Source organism: Watersipora subatra, chromosome 8, assembly GCF_963576615.1.
Source record: "Watersipora subatra chromosome 8, tzWatSuba1.1, whole genome shotgun sequence".
In the NCBI taxonomy this organism is placed as follows: Eukaryota; Metazoa; Bryozoa; class Gymnolaemata; order Cheilostomatida; family Watersiporidae; genus Watersipora; species Watersipora subatra.
This window is the reverse complement of record NC_088715.1, coordinates 29,955,249-29,975,369: the sequence shown is the minus strand read 5'-3', so window position 1 is coordinate 29,975,369 and position 20,121 is coordinate 29,955,249. Positions and strand designations below refer to the sequence as shown.

Below are 20,121 nucleotides of genomic sequence, written 5' to 3'. Positions count from 1 at the left end.
ATTTGTATGTTATCCATAATTTAGTTTATAATCTCACTTGAAGAATTTGAAGTGCTTCTGGTGAGCAATGAGAACTCTATTACAAAACTCATTCCCACATAATAACCGTTATTGTTATGCTTACTAAAGTACATTTCTTAGCGTCTGGTGCTCTGCAACCTTTTTTGAATATGGAAAGCCAAAGTATCAAAATACTTACTAGCTGTATTCAACTAATATCTTTTTACTTGAGTGGTTCCTTGTTTAACTTGGTGGGATAACGCAGCACATATAAAATCGGGTAAGCAAAATGCTTTAATGCCACTCTACCCTTAAAATAATGCGAAGCATAGTGGACATAGCATTGTTTTGCTTGTATGGGGATGAGCTTTATCTTTCCAAAGTTTTAAAAGTCCAGTCAAAATATTCTTTCCCACATTTTTTTAATGTCACATCTCATGAAATGCCCCACTAAAGGAAGGATTAAAAATAGAGCTTCAAGGCCCTCCGATAGAGGTTTTATGGTAGGTATATTACATATTATTTTTATTGTTTCGAGTTTATTACGCTTTTTTTCATTTTAGATGAATACAGATGCATACAGTTATTGACTTGGATTATTTACCCAGATATATGACATTATTATATCAAATTATAATCAAGCTTGAGTATAATAACATTTCTTCAGATGCAGCAAGGAGAAGCAGTGTCCAATCTCTCATTCTCTTCACCAGCTCTCTGATTTTCAAGACTTAAAGAATGAAAGTGAGGAGCTTTTTGAAAAGTGGAAAGCAGAAAAGAACACGGAAATTAACTCTTTGAAACAAAAGGTAGGTAAATGTGAAAGCAATGGTCTAAAGTTCCGGCAACTATATGGCTTGGATAATTTTATAGCGAATTCATAGTGTTTTTAGATATGATGAATTTATAAGATGTTCTGTTAAACTGCTTACTTGAAGTTTTTGATTGGCTATATATCTTGCTTCTGTAACACCGACATTTACTGATGATAACTTGCCACTTTAAAAGTTGCGTCAAATGCTTTGTTACCTTGACCTTTTTGAAGGCAAAGTTTGATGCTATTTGAAACTCCCATGAGTAAATATATTTATCAAAAAATGTAATGTTTTAAAATTGATGATCATCACGTTGATTAATACATATTTTTACATAAATACATAATAATAAATACATAGATATGCTTCTACATGCAGAATAAAATATTATTAGGAAATAAAAAAATGCTAGTGTCATTACTTGTGTTATTGCTAGTCATTACGACAAATGCTCAAATAAGCATTAGTCTTTCTAGAGTTTTATACCAGGTTGAGACTTTGCATCATTAGTATCTTTATCATTTTTTTACTTTCAGGACCTACTAGACTTTTTTGTAATGGTTGTGTGCAGTAGACTTTCAGACTACTGCACACAACCATTACAAAAAAGTGCACATAACACTGATGAAATGGTCACTATGCCACCATGTATAAACACATCGAACAACAATAACATCGCCACACCTGTGAAAGAGCTGAACAATTGATAAAAAATGTGCTATTTTTGATTTTTACTTCAGAATTATGTGTATTAATCTAAATTTACATTAACAACAACCAGGCAGCTGACTTGTTGCAATTTTCTTGTTAAAGGTTATTGGAGCAAAATTCACATAACAGTTATTTGGTATGAATAGATTCACCATGTCTAATTCTGCTGTATTATAGGTGCAAATTATGTGGAATGTGATCACAAGCTCTTAAAAGCTAAAAAATGAACAGTTAATTGCAGCTATCACGAAAATGCTGTAGGTTGGAATCCTTTTCCAAAAACGGCTCAAATGGAACGTAGTTTAACACGATATGCTTCTGTTTACACTTTCATGCAACCCCATTCGTCGAAGTATTTTCACAAATATATTTCATGCATTTATTAAAACTATGTCTATTGTCTTTACGCGTCTATTGCATCATCATTGTAATGCTGCGAATTTGAGCATTGATATCTCAAAACCTACCGTAAAAAATTGTTTAATTTTTAACCTTAGCTTAAAGGGGTGCAAATTATTCTCTGATAAACATAAGAAGCCTGTTGGTCACCTGTGATGTTCAAAAAATGCTGCAGAATTATTTCACGTCATTTGGCGGAAAATATGGTCACATGATCAGATCACGACTGAATGATTAAACCAAGCTGAAACGAATTTGGCGAGCATCTTCGGTTTTAACTTTTTGGTAAAGCTCGACGTGTTTGTCGTAAACTAGTGTTATGAGACGTTTTATATTGAATCTTTTTTTGGCCTTTAAATTCACATGATAACATCACGTGTCAAAACGATAACCGCATTGTTTGAGTACTTCATCAAAATAAAGGGCTTTCAACCTACGGTGTTTTTGTGATGGTTGCGATTAACTGTTTGTTTTTGAGCTTTTAAAAGTTTGTAATCACATTTCCACATAGTTTGCACATACAACACAGCAGAGTAAGACGTGGTGAATCTTTTGATACTAAATAACTGTAATGTGATAATTATCGCAAGTCAACCTTTAAAGCACATCAATTACATAAGTACTTTTAATATGTTTCAGTAAATCAAAGTCTTGACTTTCAAATGAATCTATATTCAGTACACAATTAATAATAGAACTATGAAAAACAGGTTGTCAAAAGTACGTCCTGCAATAAAGAAACATTTGGTTGCGGTTCCCAAAATGTGATGTCATAATTATTATTTAGCCTTAGGTCGTAGATCCCTTTCCCTGCCATTGAGGCTGCGTTTTTCTGTGACAATCCGTGCTCTTGAACTCAGAGAGCGCTAATCATAAACTAGCATTCTAGATAATCAACAATGCCCACGGATCATGCTAACGCCCAACCAAGACAAACACATGTTCTGGGTTAACAAATTCCGGGTGATTGCTAGAGTTTACTTTTTCATCTTTTCGTTCATTTTTAACGTTTATAGTAATTGTTATCACATCGTTTTATATGATGGCATTGTTTGTCCCATACAGAAATTATTAATAACTTGATTAATAACTAATTAGTAATTAAATGTAAAAAAATGGAAAAAATTCAAATATATATACTAGAAATTTCTCTGTCATACAGCCCACGACCAAGGTGATAATGGAAAAAAGAAAGGGTACTGCTGGTTGAGAAATGCAATATTAGCCGTCAAATGGCACTGCAGTGTAATAGGAGAACTGCAATGGTAACTGTAATGTACTGGGTGTTATTATGTACAACAAACAGCAATAATGAAATGAAAATGTTTCATGTTTATATCTCTTTTTTTTCTGTAAAGTTTTTCTGTAAAATTCATCTTATTCAAAAGACAATTATCTACGCGATAAGTATAAAATTGTTTAGTGAATCTCACTCTCGCAATTTGCATTTGCCTTGAACGAATGCGGTGTGTTTCTCATTGCCATGACGATAACAATCTCATTTTGCTGTTTTAAAGAATAATTAGAAATGGAATGGTTGTGCCATTATTTTTTTATTGGATGCACGTGGTTGGCAACAAAGTTGGTTTGTTACAAACCATATTTGATTGGTGTAACTAATGCATAGGCTTCATAATAAAAAGAAAAGTGAAACCTTATTGATAAGCCTATACATCGGCTTACATTCTGTACTTGTTTTACCGCGAATTGTTGGAATTATTGAACCAAAAAACTTTCTATTGGTTGCACATGCTTGGCAACAAAGTGGTTTCAGGTGAGACAGAAATGGAAGAGTCTGGCTAATGTGTAGACTTCGCAATAAAAGAAAAGTGGAACTCTATTGATAAGCCGATACATCGACTTACGGTCTGTACCTATATTACTGCAAAGGCTGATACATCGGCTTGCAGTAGCGAATGAGCTAAGTCAGGTGTGAGAGATTTAGAGTTATCTACACTAGCAGAAAGAGAAAATTCTCATTTATTTTGCAAGAAAATTCGATTCCGGCTTAATTACAGCAGATTTTATGGTCAATACACTGAATGTATGTTTACCATTAGTGCGAAAACATAGTTCTGAAAAAACTGGTGTTAAAGTTTGAAAAACAAAAACCAATGTACAATTTTGTTTACATTTCAAAACGTCATAGCAACCAATATCAAGAAGTTGTGATATTTATCTAGATTTCTGTATTTATTTCCAAAAGATTATACTGAATTTAAAAATCTAAACAGATTTTAGCTGGTAATCATAGAAATAGCTGTACATCTATAAAAAATTGTAGGCCTATTACTTAATTTTGCAGATATTAAAAACAGCTTGGCAGTACCACAATATCGAGCGCAGCCCTGGTACCATCAACAACATCTTTAGAAAAATAATAACAGTAGCATATTGAACACTATCGATCACTATATACTTCGATCTTGTAAAATCGAATTATTATTCTTATATCCAAATCTTATAATAATCTTATAAAATCGAATAGTTATTCTTATAATTAAATTCTGTAATAATCTTATAAAAATTGTTAAAAAATATTATCATCATTTCCTGTACTTTCACTGCCTTGGACATTAGTTGGAATACCAAAGTACTCATTATAACTGTCTAAGATGTTAGAGTCGTCTTTAAAATCGGTAAAAAAGAAACAATTACTTTTTAGTGCTTTTACATTTATTGCAGAAACCTTTGGCAATTAGACAATGCCATAGACTGGTGAGATGTGCACCCTTTTCTCGTGAAATGCACAGGGCTTTATGGTTCTACCATCTGTCCCACAGCTTTATGGGCATTTAGTTGGCCGGTATTAATTTTGATTAAAAAAGGCTTGTCAAGTTTTAATGGCAATTTTAGGCCATATTAAATTTTTTATTTATGTATAATCCGATCAGATGGGTAAGTTTTAGAATATTGTCTACATTTTTCAAAGACTCGGTAACATATTTAAATAGGTTTATATGTGTTATGGATCATTATTATGGTTAAACAACTCTACACAAAATTGGTTAAATCTTTGGAGGGGATTTTGATACAAGGGTTTGGGTACCGCCGTTGACAAATAATTTTCGAGAGTTGTGCGCACATATGCATTTCTCATAAAGCTCCCAAACACCTGCGATTATGTTATTTGAATATAATGCCACGACATTTATAGAAGCGTAGCATAGAAGCGTAGCATAAATCTGAAAAAACTCAACAAAAGCATAGGACAAGGGAAGTCAGAAACAGAGTTGTGATATAGTCAGTGATAATCTATAAGCCATAAGACATTAGTTGTCAAAAAGACTGACTGCAAGAGAGGTTATTATTTGTGTATATATTTGTTCACTGTATTCATAACAAGGCGATACTAATTACTGCCTCATGAATTTGTGGAAATAATTTTTGAGCATGTACTAACCAAAAAAGAATTAATTAGCCATTTGTAAAAAATGTACTATTATGGTTTTATATGAATTAAAAGTATAGCCTAAATACATATTTGCGAGTCAAGTTTTTTAAATTTTATCACACTTTTATCACAATTTATCACAATTTTATCACAACTTTTATCACAATTTTATCCCACGACCAAACACTCGCTTCGCTCGTGTTTGGTCGTGAGAATATATTCGAATAAATCACACTCTATGGAAAATAGAAAACAGGTGTATTGGACAGTTAAATTAATCACTTTGCGTATGATACTAGCTTATAAGCAGATTAAGCTATTTACAGTAGGCTTCTCCATTCTGAACAATCCCGGCTTGTAGTGAGTCAACCCCAACGATTGATTTAATTCAATTGACTTCTACAACAAAAATAAACAAAAACAGAATTGACTACTAACAACATACCTGGTTGTTAACCACTCATGGTGGTAAAGGTAATAAAATCACATTGATTAAATTGATTTTATTACCTGCAGTGGCGTGGCCTTAGGACTATATGTAGATTGCATTTTTGCGCGATCACGCACTGCTTAAAATTATTTAGCCTCAGTCCTGCCTCTCAACATCACAATAAAAAGAGAGGGTTAGTGCATATTATCAGCGGGAAAATACAATATGGTGCTTGGAATCTGAGTTATTTATCATAAAAATAATCTGTACATGGAGAGCTAATGACACCGATTCCTTTGTCATCTTCAATGGTTCTCTGAAGTTGTCCTACCTTTGCTTGCAACTAGCGTCATTATAGTAGTTTATAAATATAAGTGGTAAGCATTAAAATTAAGTGGTAAGAGCACACAACACCGAGTATGAAAATTGTGACATCACAATTTCCGAGCCTGTACCACTGAACATTTTTGTGGTAGAGCTCTGGGGAAATCCTATAAACACCAACCAATGTCTGTCTCACCATGTCAGACAAAGGCTCATTTGAAAGCCAAGATATTGAAAAACCTGAATAAGCTGAAACAGTAGTTATGGAATTGATGTGCTTTAAACAAAAATCTTCTTTTACCAGAAAAAAAACAAAAAACGTTCAACTGATGCAAATAAATATTGCATTGGCTCAACAAAGCAATTTTAAATTTCCAACAAAAACACCAATTGCAAACAGGCTGCGGAATTTACCAATCTTGTGGAAAAGTTTGTTTTTATTGTGCCATTTATCTGAGTCAACTAACAAAACATTCACAATAAAGTGTGATAAAATTTAAAAAACTTGACTCACAAATATGTACTATTTGGGCTATACTTTTAATTCATATAAAACCATAATAGTACATTTTTTACAAATGGCTACTTAATTCTTTTTTGTTAGTACATGCTCAAGAATTATTTCCACAAATTCATGAGGCAGTAATTAGTATCGCCTTGTTATGAATACAGTGAACCAATATATACACAAATAATAACCTCTCTTGCAGTCAGTCTTTTTGACAACTACTGTCTTATGGCTTATAGATTATCACTGACTATATCACAACTCTGTTTCTGACTTCCCTTGTCCTATGCTTTTGTTGAGTTTTCTCAGATTTATGCTACGCTTCTTTTTGCTTGCTTTATTTTTTGTCTCAGTAAAGGTCTGCCCTGATTCCTCTTTCCTTGCTTGAGTTGTAAACATAAAAGTTGTCCTTGAAATTGCTCATGACCCATCCTGTCCACATTTTCAGCCATTTTAGATATTGTTCTATCATGATGTCTCTATGTAAAAGAGACAGTCCGCTGTAAAATTTGTTGTTCTAGGCCTTAGCTTTCAAGGTGAATTTCATTGTGCTACGAAGTTGTCTAATCATGACTGGGTTCAGCCATATTGTCTGTGTTTGGTATACTCTCCAGGTATCAGCTTTATACAAAAAGGTTTCTTAAATTTCAGCTCTGTATACCTTGCACATGGTTTGAATTTGTACTTGTTTTACTCTTTAGTATTGACTCTGAAGTTTTATTCAGTTTGATTCTGTTACTTATTTCTTCATAAACTCTGATCTTGCCGGATTTGATCCTTCTCCGATATGTAAGCTCTGTCCAGAAAGTGGTGGCTTTTTGTTTATGAGGACAGCTCTAGAATCTGGTGGTTAGTGCAGATTATTTAAATATTGACACAGTCACCTTTTTCTCTTTGTGTTTATCAATTGATTGATTTTTTACGCCTCCTTGACTAATTAATCTATAAGCAGTTGCTTGTCTTTAGATGAGTTAGAAAACAGAATACTGTCATCCACAAACAGCGTCTCTTCACCAGCAACATGCTTTTGCCTTGTATAAACTGAGCGACTCAGAAGAGATTGTCATTGTGTCTCTAAATGTGGTAGACTTCCCTTCTACTGTTTAGAAAACCTTTAAACATAACTTCAAACATAGCGCTGAAGTATAGTGAAAACACAGCCTTTTTTGACACTTTTTTGACTCCATTTTCCACAATAATGTAATCATTTTGAATTTTTCATTCTGTAGCCTTTGACCATTATGTTCTCATACATTGATTCATATCCCATACAGAACAAGCGTTAATTTTCTTTTGTTGTAGTGACTATATTGATGTCTCCTGCTTTATCAAGTAGTTTATCCAAACAGCGCAAGACTAATTTTTATGGGAAATATAATCTAGCATACTGCGCTCTGTGATTCTTTGGATATTTAGGAACTGATTAAAATATTAAACAAATCTATCAAGATTATGGTTCTTATACTGTGGGACTGCTTGTCCAACAAAGGTTTTTCCTCTCTTTTGTGACATATATAATTATCTGAGACCGTTGGAGAATCTATTTGTATCGACTCGATTGGCATCCGAATGTAAGTTATATGAGTTTTTTTCTTACCAAGTTGGCTTTGTTTCTATTGAGATGGCTAGAGTTGTTTCTCACTTTTTGAATGTTTTGACTTTTCTGCTCTGTTGCTTTGAAACATACCGATTTTGTAGAACTTTTCTCTCTCTACGCAGTTGGTTCGTTTCTGTACCAATTTTAATGTCTCTTCAAATGCTGTGCTAAACAACCAACTCTTCAGAGTCTTCCGTTGTTCGACAATCTCCATAACCTTCCATAACCTTCCAATTTGCCATAACCTTCCCATGTAACTTTTTTAATTTTTTCCTTTTTGGTGCTTTCAAATCTAGTTGTTTTCAGTGGTCTGAAAATTTGGTTCTTTTGTGGTTTTGAAAGTCTTGAAACTTTCAATGTCTTCCCATACTTCTTTTACTGTTAATATAGAACCATCATGTAGTGGATGTACTGTAGTCTGTACTGCAATCTGCACCTCAGTAAATGCTGATGTTTTTTGATATTTGTTTCTGTTTTACTATTGTCGTATGGCAGAAATTGAAAAAATTTATATTTGTAAAATTTATTTATTGTCAATGCAATACTATATATGTGTATATATATATATATATACTCATGTATAAGTATATATATATATATATATATATATATATATATATATATATATATATATATATATATATATATATATATATATATATATATATATATATATATAATATATATATATACTCATGTATAAGTATATATATATATATATATATATATATATATATATATATATATATATATATATATATATATATATATATATATATATATATATATACTCATGCTACAGACAGTACTGTTTCGGCTATTGAAGCCTCATCAGTGCAGCTCAGAGCTTTGGCAAGGGACACAAATCCCATTACCCATATATATATATATATGTATATATACAGGACAGATAGCGCAGTTGGTAAGGTATCAGGTCTGTGATCATTAGGTCCTCGGTTCAAACCCCAACAACTGCACTTTTCTGGTGATCCTTGGACAAGACCCTTGCTTGTATAACGTCTACAACCTCTATGATGAGTGCAATAACCAAAGCCATGCCAGCTCGGACGTCGCCCGATCAAACAAGGTCCGCGCTGCCTGTAGCTGAACCAGGACAAGGCAGTGAAAAATGGGCTACTGGTTCAAAACGGATGAAATGGACTCGGACTACTAACACAGACCTCATGCAGTGCTACTTTATGAGTGAACCTCAAAAGTGGGGCTATATGGGAAGGATGCGTCGACTGTGGATAAACATGCGCCCTGAATTGCCACTAACCGCTAAGCAACTTGTAGCTCAAAGGAGTAACATAATCAAGCGGCACCTCATATCGGAACTTGAGGTAGATGAAATTAGAGAACAGTTCACTCAAGTAACCTCAACCAACGAGGAGTGCATATCAACACACTGTCATGCACAATCATGTGTTGACTCACGGGTTGAAGAAGACATGCACTTGGTCCTTGGCCCAAGGGTGAGAGAGCTTGCGGAAAATATCATCAACAAGATGACAGCTGCTAATGATTATGGAAGCAGGGTACCACTATGAAGAGTTAGCAAGGCTGTTAAGAAGAAGAACCTAAGAAGCTGTTGGAAAACATTAACTTGGCACTGGAGTTGATCTCAACTGGATCAATCAGTGAGACTAACGCCTTAATCTACAGTACAGCAACCGTCATCTTGAAGGAAATGGAAATTAAGTCAATGCCAACAAGGCTTCAAGCCATTCCATCCTGGCAGCTGAGGCTACAAAATGAGATCAAGGACTTGCGCAAGAAAGTTAGTAGGCTCAGTGAGAGATCTAACCACAGTTTGGAGCGTCCAAAAAGGGCAGAGTGCAGCGTATGAAGAACTGGGCAGCACCTGACCATGACATGATGCAAGCCTTCTGGTTAAAGAAATTGACATCACTTCACACTAGAATGGCTAAGCAGATGGAATGCCTAATAGAACAAGGTGACCATCCAGAATGGCTGACCAAAGGACGAACTGTACTTCTGATAAAAGATCCAAAGCAGGGGCCGATTCCCAAAAACTATCGACCATTAACGTGCTTGCCCACCACCTGAAAACTGCTCTCAGGAATAGTTGCAGACAAACTAGAAGAGCACATGAGTCACTATATGACCAGTGCTCAGAAAGGAATTGGGCGCAACACCCGAAGAGCCAAACATCAGTTACTGGTGGATCGGACGGTCTGTCAAGAAAGCAGGAGAAGGCATACCAATCTTGCCATGGATTGGATCGCCTACAAAAAGGCCTATGACTCAATTCTCCATGGTTGGATACTTGAGTGTCTCAGTATGTACAATGTTCACCCTGCTCTTGTGGCATTCATCAAGATGTCAATGACCAAATGGAAGATGGAACTAGAGGCTAATGGCAAAAAGCTGGCGAGTGTAAAAATTAAGTGAGGCATCTATCAAGGTGACTCTTTATCACCGCTGCTCTTCTGCATATGCCTAAAACCTTTAAGCAATTTGCTGGAGGAGACTCAATATGGGTACCAGTTTAAGAGTGGCACCAAGATAAACCACCTCTTCTACATAGATGACATCAAGCTGTACGCTAACAAAGAAAGGGACATTGATTCGCTAATACACCTCGATCAGGTATACAGCAAGGACATCGGAATGACCTTCGGTATTGAGCAATGTGGAAGACTAATTCTTAAGAAAGGCCATTCTTTGCTCACAGATGGCCTAAGAATGCCAAATGGTACTATCAAAGATATGGAAGAAGGGTACAAGTACTTGGGGATTATGCAAAGCAACATCAACCACGAAGCCGAGGTATGTCACAAAGCCATTACCGAATACAAGAAACGCCTTCGGCAGGTCTTACGGAGCCAGCTCAATGCCAAGAACCAAATCATGGCAATAAATACCTACGCACTGCCAGTAATAAGATATCCAGCAGGCATAATAGAGTGGACTGAGGAAGCCATCAAAGAAACAGATATAGCAACTCGTAAACTGCTGACCATGCATGGAGCACTCCACCCAAAAGCTGATACTACTAGACTGTATCTTGATAGGAAAGATGATGGTAGGGGACTCAAAAGTGTACAGCAGACAGTGAAAGAGGTGGAGCAAAGCATCAAAGCATATGCAGCCTCCATGGCCATCTCAGATAAGTTGCTAGCTAAATTTCAATCGGCTGCTCTTACAACGGACCTACACCCTGATGATGAGGAAATTGACTGGCACACAAAACCTCTTTATGGTGCTTACCACCGACAAATATCTAAGGTTGGCGATCTTCACCAGACATATATGTGGCTGAACAAAGGAAACCTAACGGCCAATACAGAGTCGCTAATCATGGCAGCCCAGGAGCAAGTGCTCCCAACAAGGAAGCTCCAAACGAAAATCTATCACACTAGAGACGGTCCTAGATTCAGACTGTGCACAGATGCACCTGAGACCATCCAACACATCATCAGTGGATGCAAGCAGCTAGCAGAGAACGCATACACTGAGCGGCATAATCATGTCGCAGGTGTTGTGTATAGAAGTCTATGTGATGAGTATGGCCTTAATAAACCACAACACTGGTGGGAAGCTCCTGGTAAGGTAAATGAAAATGACTGCGCTAAGATCCTCTGGGACTTCTACATCCAAACTGACAAACATGTCCTAGCAAACCAACCAGATATAGTGGTGGTAGACAAGGAGAACAAGAGGGCTACTATAATAGATATAGCAGTACCCAATGACTACAATATAGCCAGCAAAGAAAAAGAGAAGGTAGAAAAATATCTCCCTCTTGGAGAAGAGATTGAAAAATGCTGGAATGTAAGAGCAACTGAAATCCCAGTAGTCATTGGGGCACTGGGCGCAATAACACCGGCGCATAAAATGTGGCTTGCCCAAATACCAACAGCAATCAACTCAGGTGAGTTGCAGAAAAGTGCGCTATTGGGAACAGCTAAGATCTTGAGGCGAGTGCTCAAACTCCCAGGTCTCTCGTAGGAGACCCGAGTTAGAGCAGAAACTACCACCCATACGGGGTATCCGGAGTGAGGAAACCATTATATATATATATATATATATATATATATATATATATATATATATATATATATATATATATATATATATATATATATAAACATCTATACGTTCTGCTAGTTTTGTAATGACATAGTGTAGTAGTTGACAATGCATGGATGTTGAATCTACTCTATCCTTTTTTGTTCATGCTTTTTTATGCCACTAAAGTAGAAATTTTAGTCATTGTCCACCAAGCTTGCCGGAAATGGTAGACAGGTCTTTCAAAGGGTTTGGTATCAATCTGATACCTCTGAAGCTTTTTGGCCCCCAGTGTTACTTTATTTGACATGAGTTATCTCTATCAATAACTGTTTTTGCATTCAATTTGTCAATTCTTAAAACTAACTTTTCACTTTTCTCTGTGCTTCTTAGCTGATTCTACGCTGAGTACAAAAACAAGAATACTGCCATGTAATATTTATTATAGGCCAGTGGCGTTTGAGCTAGTACGATAAGTATTGTTTGGAGTCATCTTACCATCTGCATGCAAAATGCACTTCAGAAAACTAACTTTCTGTTTACTAGAGTCCTTCCTTCAGAAATGCAGAGAGGCAAACAGCGTAAAAAGGAACATGTTTGGGGATACCAGCACACAGCCTTTGCAATGCATATTCAATGCCTTACAGCGGTCTCATTTTCATTAACAAAAGGTTGTAAAACCCACTGCTATTGGAAGAGACTATCGTCCTGTCTGTATATATGACCTTTTCCAGTACCCGATGTCTTTTTAAATTTTAGAGAGTATTGTTAGCTTCTCAGATGCAACAAGAGTTGACAAACGCCACTCCAGATACACTAGCTGAAATCCTTAGCAAACACGAAAGAATGAGAACATCGCAACAATTACAAGCTATGAAGGTGATGGAAGAAGGAGCACAGTCTGTCTTAGACTATTATAGCGCTGATATGGATAAAGTCATGGATACTGATTTTATAAGACTTGTGGAGCAGATGTCCATTGGTAAAGAAATATCTAAAATACTCTAAGCGTTGTGTAGTTTATAGTGTGTGATTGTGTGTTAAAAAACACATTGTTAAACGAACAATTAAAATATTTCAATTGTTGTGTAGTGTTTAGTCTGTGAATGCAGATTAAGAAACACATTTTACCAATTCATTATATTGACATATGAATTTTTGCAGCTAATAGTAAAAACAAGAGCTACTATTACAAATGACTCGCTGCAAAATTTTCTTTAAGATTAAATGCATTATTTTGATAGTGTTACACTCAAAAGATTGTAGTGTTTTTTTAATGTCAATCTTCGAGATCAAAAGAAAATTAGATGAAGAATAGGCTGTAAAATAAGAATTTTTAGCCTCTGTCTTAGCCTCAGCCCATGATAAACGTAATTCTGACATTCATTAATTTCCACTAGAGCCCACTAATAGTAATTCATAGTCACTTGAAGCAATAAACATCATAACTTGATGAGAATATTCAACAAAGCTCAACCTCCAATGAAGTGGTTCATAAAACAACAACCAAAAATGGAGACTGACTGAAGTTGATTATGAAAGTTTATTTTAATGATTGAGCTAATTAATGGCACCAACAACATTTACATAATAATTAAATCATTCGTCTAGACCAAAACTGAATATTTGTTATCTTAACAGTCAGAGAATATCGTTAGCTTGAAGGGTAAATGAAAAATGCAACTGTTTCCGCTGAGATACAAGATATTGAAGCTTTTGTGGTGTAGGTTAACACTTTGTTTCTGTACTAATAAAGTATTGCTTACTTTTCTTACAATGATTACAATGTTTATATAAGGAAAATATGTAAATTTGCTAGTTTTTAAAGTTTCCTTCAATATTTGTGACCAAAGCAGAAACCAATATTTTAATTCTATTGAACTAAATAATCTAACTACAATATGTTTAGTTAGTCATTTTATAAAACACTCAACATTTTTTTAAATTTTGCTTCAGAACTATTACAATACATACATTTTTGAAAATAAATTCACATGTAAATATAGGTGATTCACACGATTTTTGCTCTTCTGATAAATAATGAATTGCTCATTGTTTCAAAATATTTGCGCTAAAAGTTTAAAAGCTCAACTTGTTTTGCAGGTAGGAGATCTAAAAGCGCATATAAACCTGATTTTATATCTCTAAAGAACATTATTGACATTGTATAGAAAGAGTTTTTGACAATGATAATTTTATTAAATAATGTATTAAATATGATAGGAAGATTGTTTATATAAGTACTTAGGAGTGTTTATAAAATTAGTTTTGTAATTCATATGCACTCTTATAGGTACATAAAGAAGCCATGCAACTGTAAACTAAATTGACGGTAGATATAAAATGGTTATTACCTTTTGTAAAATGTTACTCCAAGGAAGTATTTGCATATTGTATTATTATATTATAAGTATTGGTAAAAACACTTTAAAATACTTTCATATTAAGAAAGACAATAAAAGTAAAGTATTCCATAGAGCCACCGCTATTATAATTTTAATATGAATATAGAGCTTATAATAAGATAGAAGGTAGCACCGCAGTGAATTAAAAGGTATATCTTTAACCAGACTTTGATAAACTAAAACCGTGAACCTCACTAATGATGAGAACATAAGAACTCTAAGATTACCGGTATGTGTTTTACTGAGTTGTTAATTTAATATTGCTGGTTATAGTATAAACTACAGAATGCTAGTTATTATTATACAAAAGTAAAAATAATAGAATTAAGCTGATTACATGTATATTTATATAAAACTATCAAAGCAGCCTTTCAGTATATTAAATAATGTTAAATATACCTTAAAACAGAGTATAGTAGTTCTTAAAGCTTTCTAACTCAAAAATTCAGCAAGAAGATTTCCTGATTTTATTTTCATAATTTTTGCCTCAGATCGCTTCAAAAATTTATTAGACCCTTTATATGGCATTCATAAATTACATGATGCAGCAGTTCTTAAAACTTTTCCAAATACATATGAAAAAAATAGTTTCTGTTTTTTTATATATTTTGTTTGAGATGGCCAAGCAAATTTATTTGAATTTAAGATTGCATTTATTCTCAATAATGGTCATTAAAAACTAGTGATATGCAAATGTTTTAAAAAAATTAAAAGAGCTAAAACAACACTAACTGTTTTTAAAATTTTATAAAACATGTTTTATTTAGAGGTTGACCAGGTTAAATATCCCATACAAGTATTGTTAGTTACACTACTGCTTGTTTATACTTGCAGGGCTCAAGGAGCAGCCAACTCTTGGACAGTGTGATACAATCTTGGCTGATCCTTGCTACTCTGTGGATGTGACACCAACTGGGGAGGTCTTAGCAGGAGGAAATGAGGAGTTCACTGTGTGTGACAGCGAGGGGAGTTTAGTGAAGACTGTATCTGTATCTGATGGTAGTATCATATCTATCCAGTGGTACAAAGATTGTATATACACATTGTGTTGTGAGCAGGGTAAAGGTAGTAAAAGAGAAGTGATTGTATATGATGGGAGCAGCTATGATGAGTTGAGGAGGTGGTCTGTACCCAATTATGTACAAATTACCCAGCTGGCTGTTACTAATGATAAGGTTTATGTTGCTGACCCAAAGCATCATCAGCTATGTGTCTATTCTTTAACTGGTGAACCTGCTGATCCTATTTATCATGCTGCATTTAGAACCCCTGATTACTTAGCTATCAGCCACCCAGAGGGTATCATAGTCAGTGACTGGGGTGCAGACAAAGTTCACTCATTGAGAAATGATGGCACAATAAGATGGACCAGCAGTAAAGTTGCTGATCCCGGAGGTGTTTGCTGTGATGCCAGTAATGATGTATGGATTTGGTCTGACAGTAGTAGAGCACTGTTCCTGCTCTCTCATCAGTCAGGTTGGTCTGCTTCTGACTCAACAGTATTATTAGTTAGTAGTTTATTTTGGTACAGGCAGTATAATTGGTTGAGGAAGCGTAGCGAAAATCAAAGAATTTAATTACACAAGATAATATTTCACTATCCCTGTACTTAGGACAATAAGAAGCTATTTGTAGCACTGTGGGTTTAAACAGTTAAAATTATCTGCAACATTTTATTAATTTTGAGTATTCAAAAGCAGCTAATTCTGACTGTGCATAGCTCAATACTGAGCAGTAATGTCTGAGCATTTGTGCTGAGCAGCATTTCTCAGTAATTCTCCTCTTGCCAACTCATTACATGGCTGGATTGTACAGTAATAAAGCAATGTTCAGGTCAATTACCAGCTTTCAAACTCAATTTTGATATTGTTAGAATTTTATTAAAATTTGAAAATCAGTTAAAGTTAATAAAATTAATGTTAACCGTGAACATATTGATAGCTTGCTACATGAGTGGTCTTCATAGTAATAAATTTTAATACCATAATTATTTACTGAATATTATTTTATTATGTATACCACGGTACTTTACACCTATCTTTAATATTTGTAAAATTATGTTAGCTGGTAGAAGACAACTTCAATTACTGGTTTCTCAGTAACTGAACATGTCTTCTATCAGCAGTATATGACTGAAATAATCAAACGTATAATTAAGGAATATCAAATTGACCATGTGGTAAAACAAGAGATCAAGGAGATGAGGGAATTAACAAACTATTGTAAAACCTATTACTTTGATTAAATCAATCAAAAAATTTAGTAATATTTAGTAATTATTATTGTTTGAGTTTTATTAGAAATTAAAACTCATTTAACGTTTAGTTAATGACTTCTAGCAATGATCATGTCACTAGCTTGTTACATAGGTGGTTATATATATATATATATATAAATATATATATATATATATATATATATACATGTATAAAAGTCCGTATATCTGTTGGAAATCCGGCTATAGCTATAAATTATTAGAATAACTGAGCTGAACAACAGTGCAAGACAACAATGCAGAATGGTAAGTGATGGCTTACCGTCATTGGAAGCCTAACCTTATTAACTAGCTTAGTGCAGTTTTTCATTGGCAATATGCCAGGCTACTAGCTTGAAAGGTACAGTTGTTTGACAAGGTTTTAAAACCTTTACAGTTGTTTTGTTTTCTCTTAATTTATTTCAACTACACGACACACTTCTCTCATGATATGTAGTTTGAAAGTTATAATAGCAAATGTTGTTATATGTTAAATACAAATCAATTTTTGGTCCAAAGACTCTTCTGTTACACGGGCGACGCCGGGTGGCACAGTTAGTCCTCACATATAATTAAAGTTTATTTCTAAAAATGTTACTAAATTAAAGTGCCAGCTTTTACGTTCATTACTCAGCGTTCACTAAAGTAAAATAACATTATATTAACATAGTTTTAGTAGCAACACAACAAACCATACCAAGCATGTGGCTGGTAGCTTCTTACTCACAGTTCTTTATACTATACCATGTCTTCTGCTAGAAGAAAAGCAACATCTGAGAGCTTTTTGAAACAACGCAGCAAACCAGCGCAGTTCCCCTTTTTTTCTGTCCAGTTTTTGTTCTCACAGCTAGAGCTTGTACTCAAATACACAAGGCAGTGTTTGGTTTGTTATAGTACACTATATAATAGCAATAACAGTCAATAATTGTTCGGTTGCAACACCGATGTAGTAAACTGATGTCAACATTATTTGTTGTGAACGCTTGCAGAGTTATGCTCATCACATGCAGCGTAACATGCTGTAGGTTTACAGAAACCTTTCTACTAATAATAATAGCAATAACAAGTTAAAACGCTATAAATAAAATCAAAACTTGGCAAAAAGATTATCTCTATTAACTCTCCCTGTATTCTTCTACTGCAATGACTGCATAGAACTGTCTTACAATTTTTATGATTAGCTTTCATAAATTCACCATTTAAGAGTTATGTTAGTTTGGTTTATTAGTGAGATTAGCATATACACTATATGAGGATATTTGAGATACAGTTGTAGTGCTTTCTAAAAGATCTCAGGCTACACAATAAGAACAGAGGTATGAGAGTGCATAGAAATTAGATGGCATTGTTAGAGCTTTTATTAAAAATTATGTAATAAGTAGCCAACGTCTTGTATCTGTCAGAAAGTTAATAAAATTGTATAAAATTATAATAACAGTTAAATATTATTTGGTTGTTTCCATTTAAATATTTGTTTTGTAAACTTTGTGCGCTTTCTGTTGAGGCAACCTAATACAGAGATAATATTCTTGTAATGCATATGTAGTGCATATGGTATGAATTAACCAAGTGTATCATCTACTAATACACGTCATAATGATGGTTCAGTCTAAATTTCTCATCTGGTAAATAGAATTTATGAATATAGTAGCTGCAACTTCAGCTTTTTTGTTGCCAAATAAATTGATTATAAGTTCTGTACAGTGCTAAGGAGTTCAGTAATTACCACTTTCGAGAACATCCTCAATGTTGCCCAACATTGAACAATATACTCGCTTTTTTAATGATTGTAAATCATTTGAAATTATACTTCATCATCAGGAAATCAAATGGCATTTGAGCCTTTTGACTCAAATGACTCAAAAAGGTTGAAAAACATGCTCCTTCTTTGTGAAAAAAATTAAAACGGCAGCATTATAGCATTATAAATTTTCTCATGAAATTTAATAATCAATTACGTTGTAAATTAATGCTGAAAGTTATTGTGGAAAAGTTATAATTAGTTTGAATGTAAAATAAGATTGATAAGACTGCTATCGCTATGATACAGTTTGCTGTAGAGAAAACGAACGTCATAACAATATTTAAATGAATTTTAGTAAACATCAACTTTTATTGCTACTGTATTATTAGATACAATTCAAACATAAAAAAGCCAGTTTTCTTTGAAACAAACATTCTTTAAAAAGGTTCATAACAATTTAATGGCTCTCCGACATTATCAAAATGTTCAGTTAAAACAGGATGGCTGGCTAATACATGCAAATGTAGAAACTTTAATTTCACCCATTACTACATCACTCTATATCAGTTACAATATGGTCCCTTTATGATGAATTAAAATGTGTTTGTTTACTGTCAGTCATCAGATGCATATTGTTTGGATGTCTTACTCACATTACACTGTAGGAATATAGTCTAACCTTAGATGTAATTGTAATGTACTCTTTAATTAATGTTATTAGTTTTTCTATACAATATACCAAAGTGAACCATTTATACCTGCATCCTTATATGTCTATAAAGTACACTATAGAGTAAGTGGCTATTGATTGATAGTTCACTTATTTACAACAAATAAAAATATCATGTGTAGAATGGTGTCTGCTTGACAGGTGATGTAAAAGGAAAAATCACTCACCCTAAATTCTCTGACAGCAAGGATGATGATGGTGTTGAAGATGATGGTGATGGCGATGAGGATGGTGATGATGATGATAATGATGATAATGTTGTTTATGATAAGTCTATACTAAATATATGCATAAATGAGAACACTCTCTGGGTGGCTAAAACGGATGACGGACTACTTAGGTTTGATATTCAGTAAGATAAGACTAACTTTTGACTTCTTTGACATTTTTTTTATTGTCTTTATTAGTTTTAAGAATTTTTTCTAATTTTAATTTTTTCATTAGCTCATATTAACTACTTCCATCTGCTAACTACTATAAAGTTGATATTTAGTAGAATAAGACCAACTTTTGGCTTCATGGTGTTTGTGATTGTCTTTATAGTTTTTTAGAATATTTCTATACTTCAATTTTTTATTAGCTTATTTTAATCACTTCTATATGGTACAAATAAAAAAAGTTTGTTAGCCAACTTTAGCTGTTTATGTTTGTGTTCATCTAAGAATAAAATTATATACACGTATTCACATCCATTTAACATTCATTACACATCTACACTTGACAATATATAAGTAAAAGCAACACTGATGACTTATTAATAATACTATAATGAGTA

At 33.9% G+C, this 20,121-nt stretch overlaps 1 protein-coding gene across 1 annotated transcript; it reads left to right on the top strand.

The window, feature by feature from the left end:
• The first annotated feature begins 675 nt into the window (after nt 1-675).
• Nucleotides 676-19,873, top strand: LOC137401784 (uncharacterized). Its single transcript, XM_068088268.1, has 4 exons — nt 676-809; nt 12,973-13,195; nt 15,453-16,094; nt 19,488-19,873. Exons 2-4 carry the CDS (start codon nt 12,994-12,996, stop codon nt 19,700-19,702), a joined length of 1,059 nt encoding a protein of 352 aa, XP_067944369.1. The 5' UTR covers nt 676-809; nt 12,973-12,993; the 3' UTR covers nt 19,703-19,873.
• The last annotated feature ends 248 nt before the right edge of the window (nt 19,874-20,121 follow it).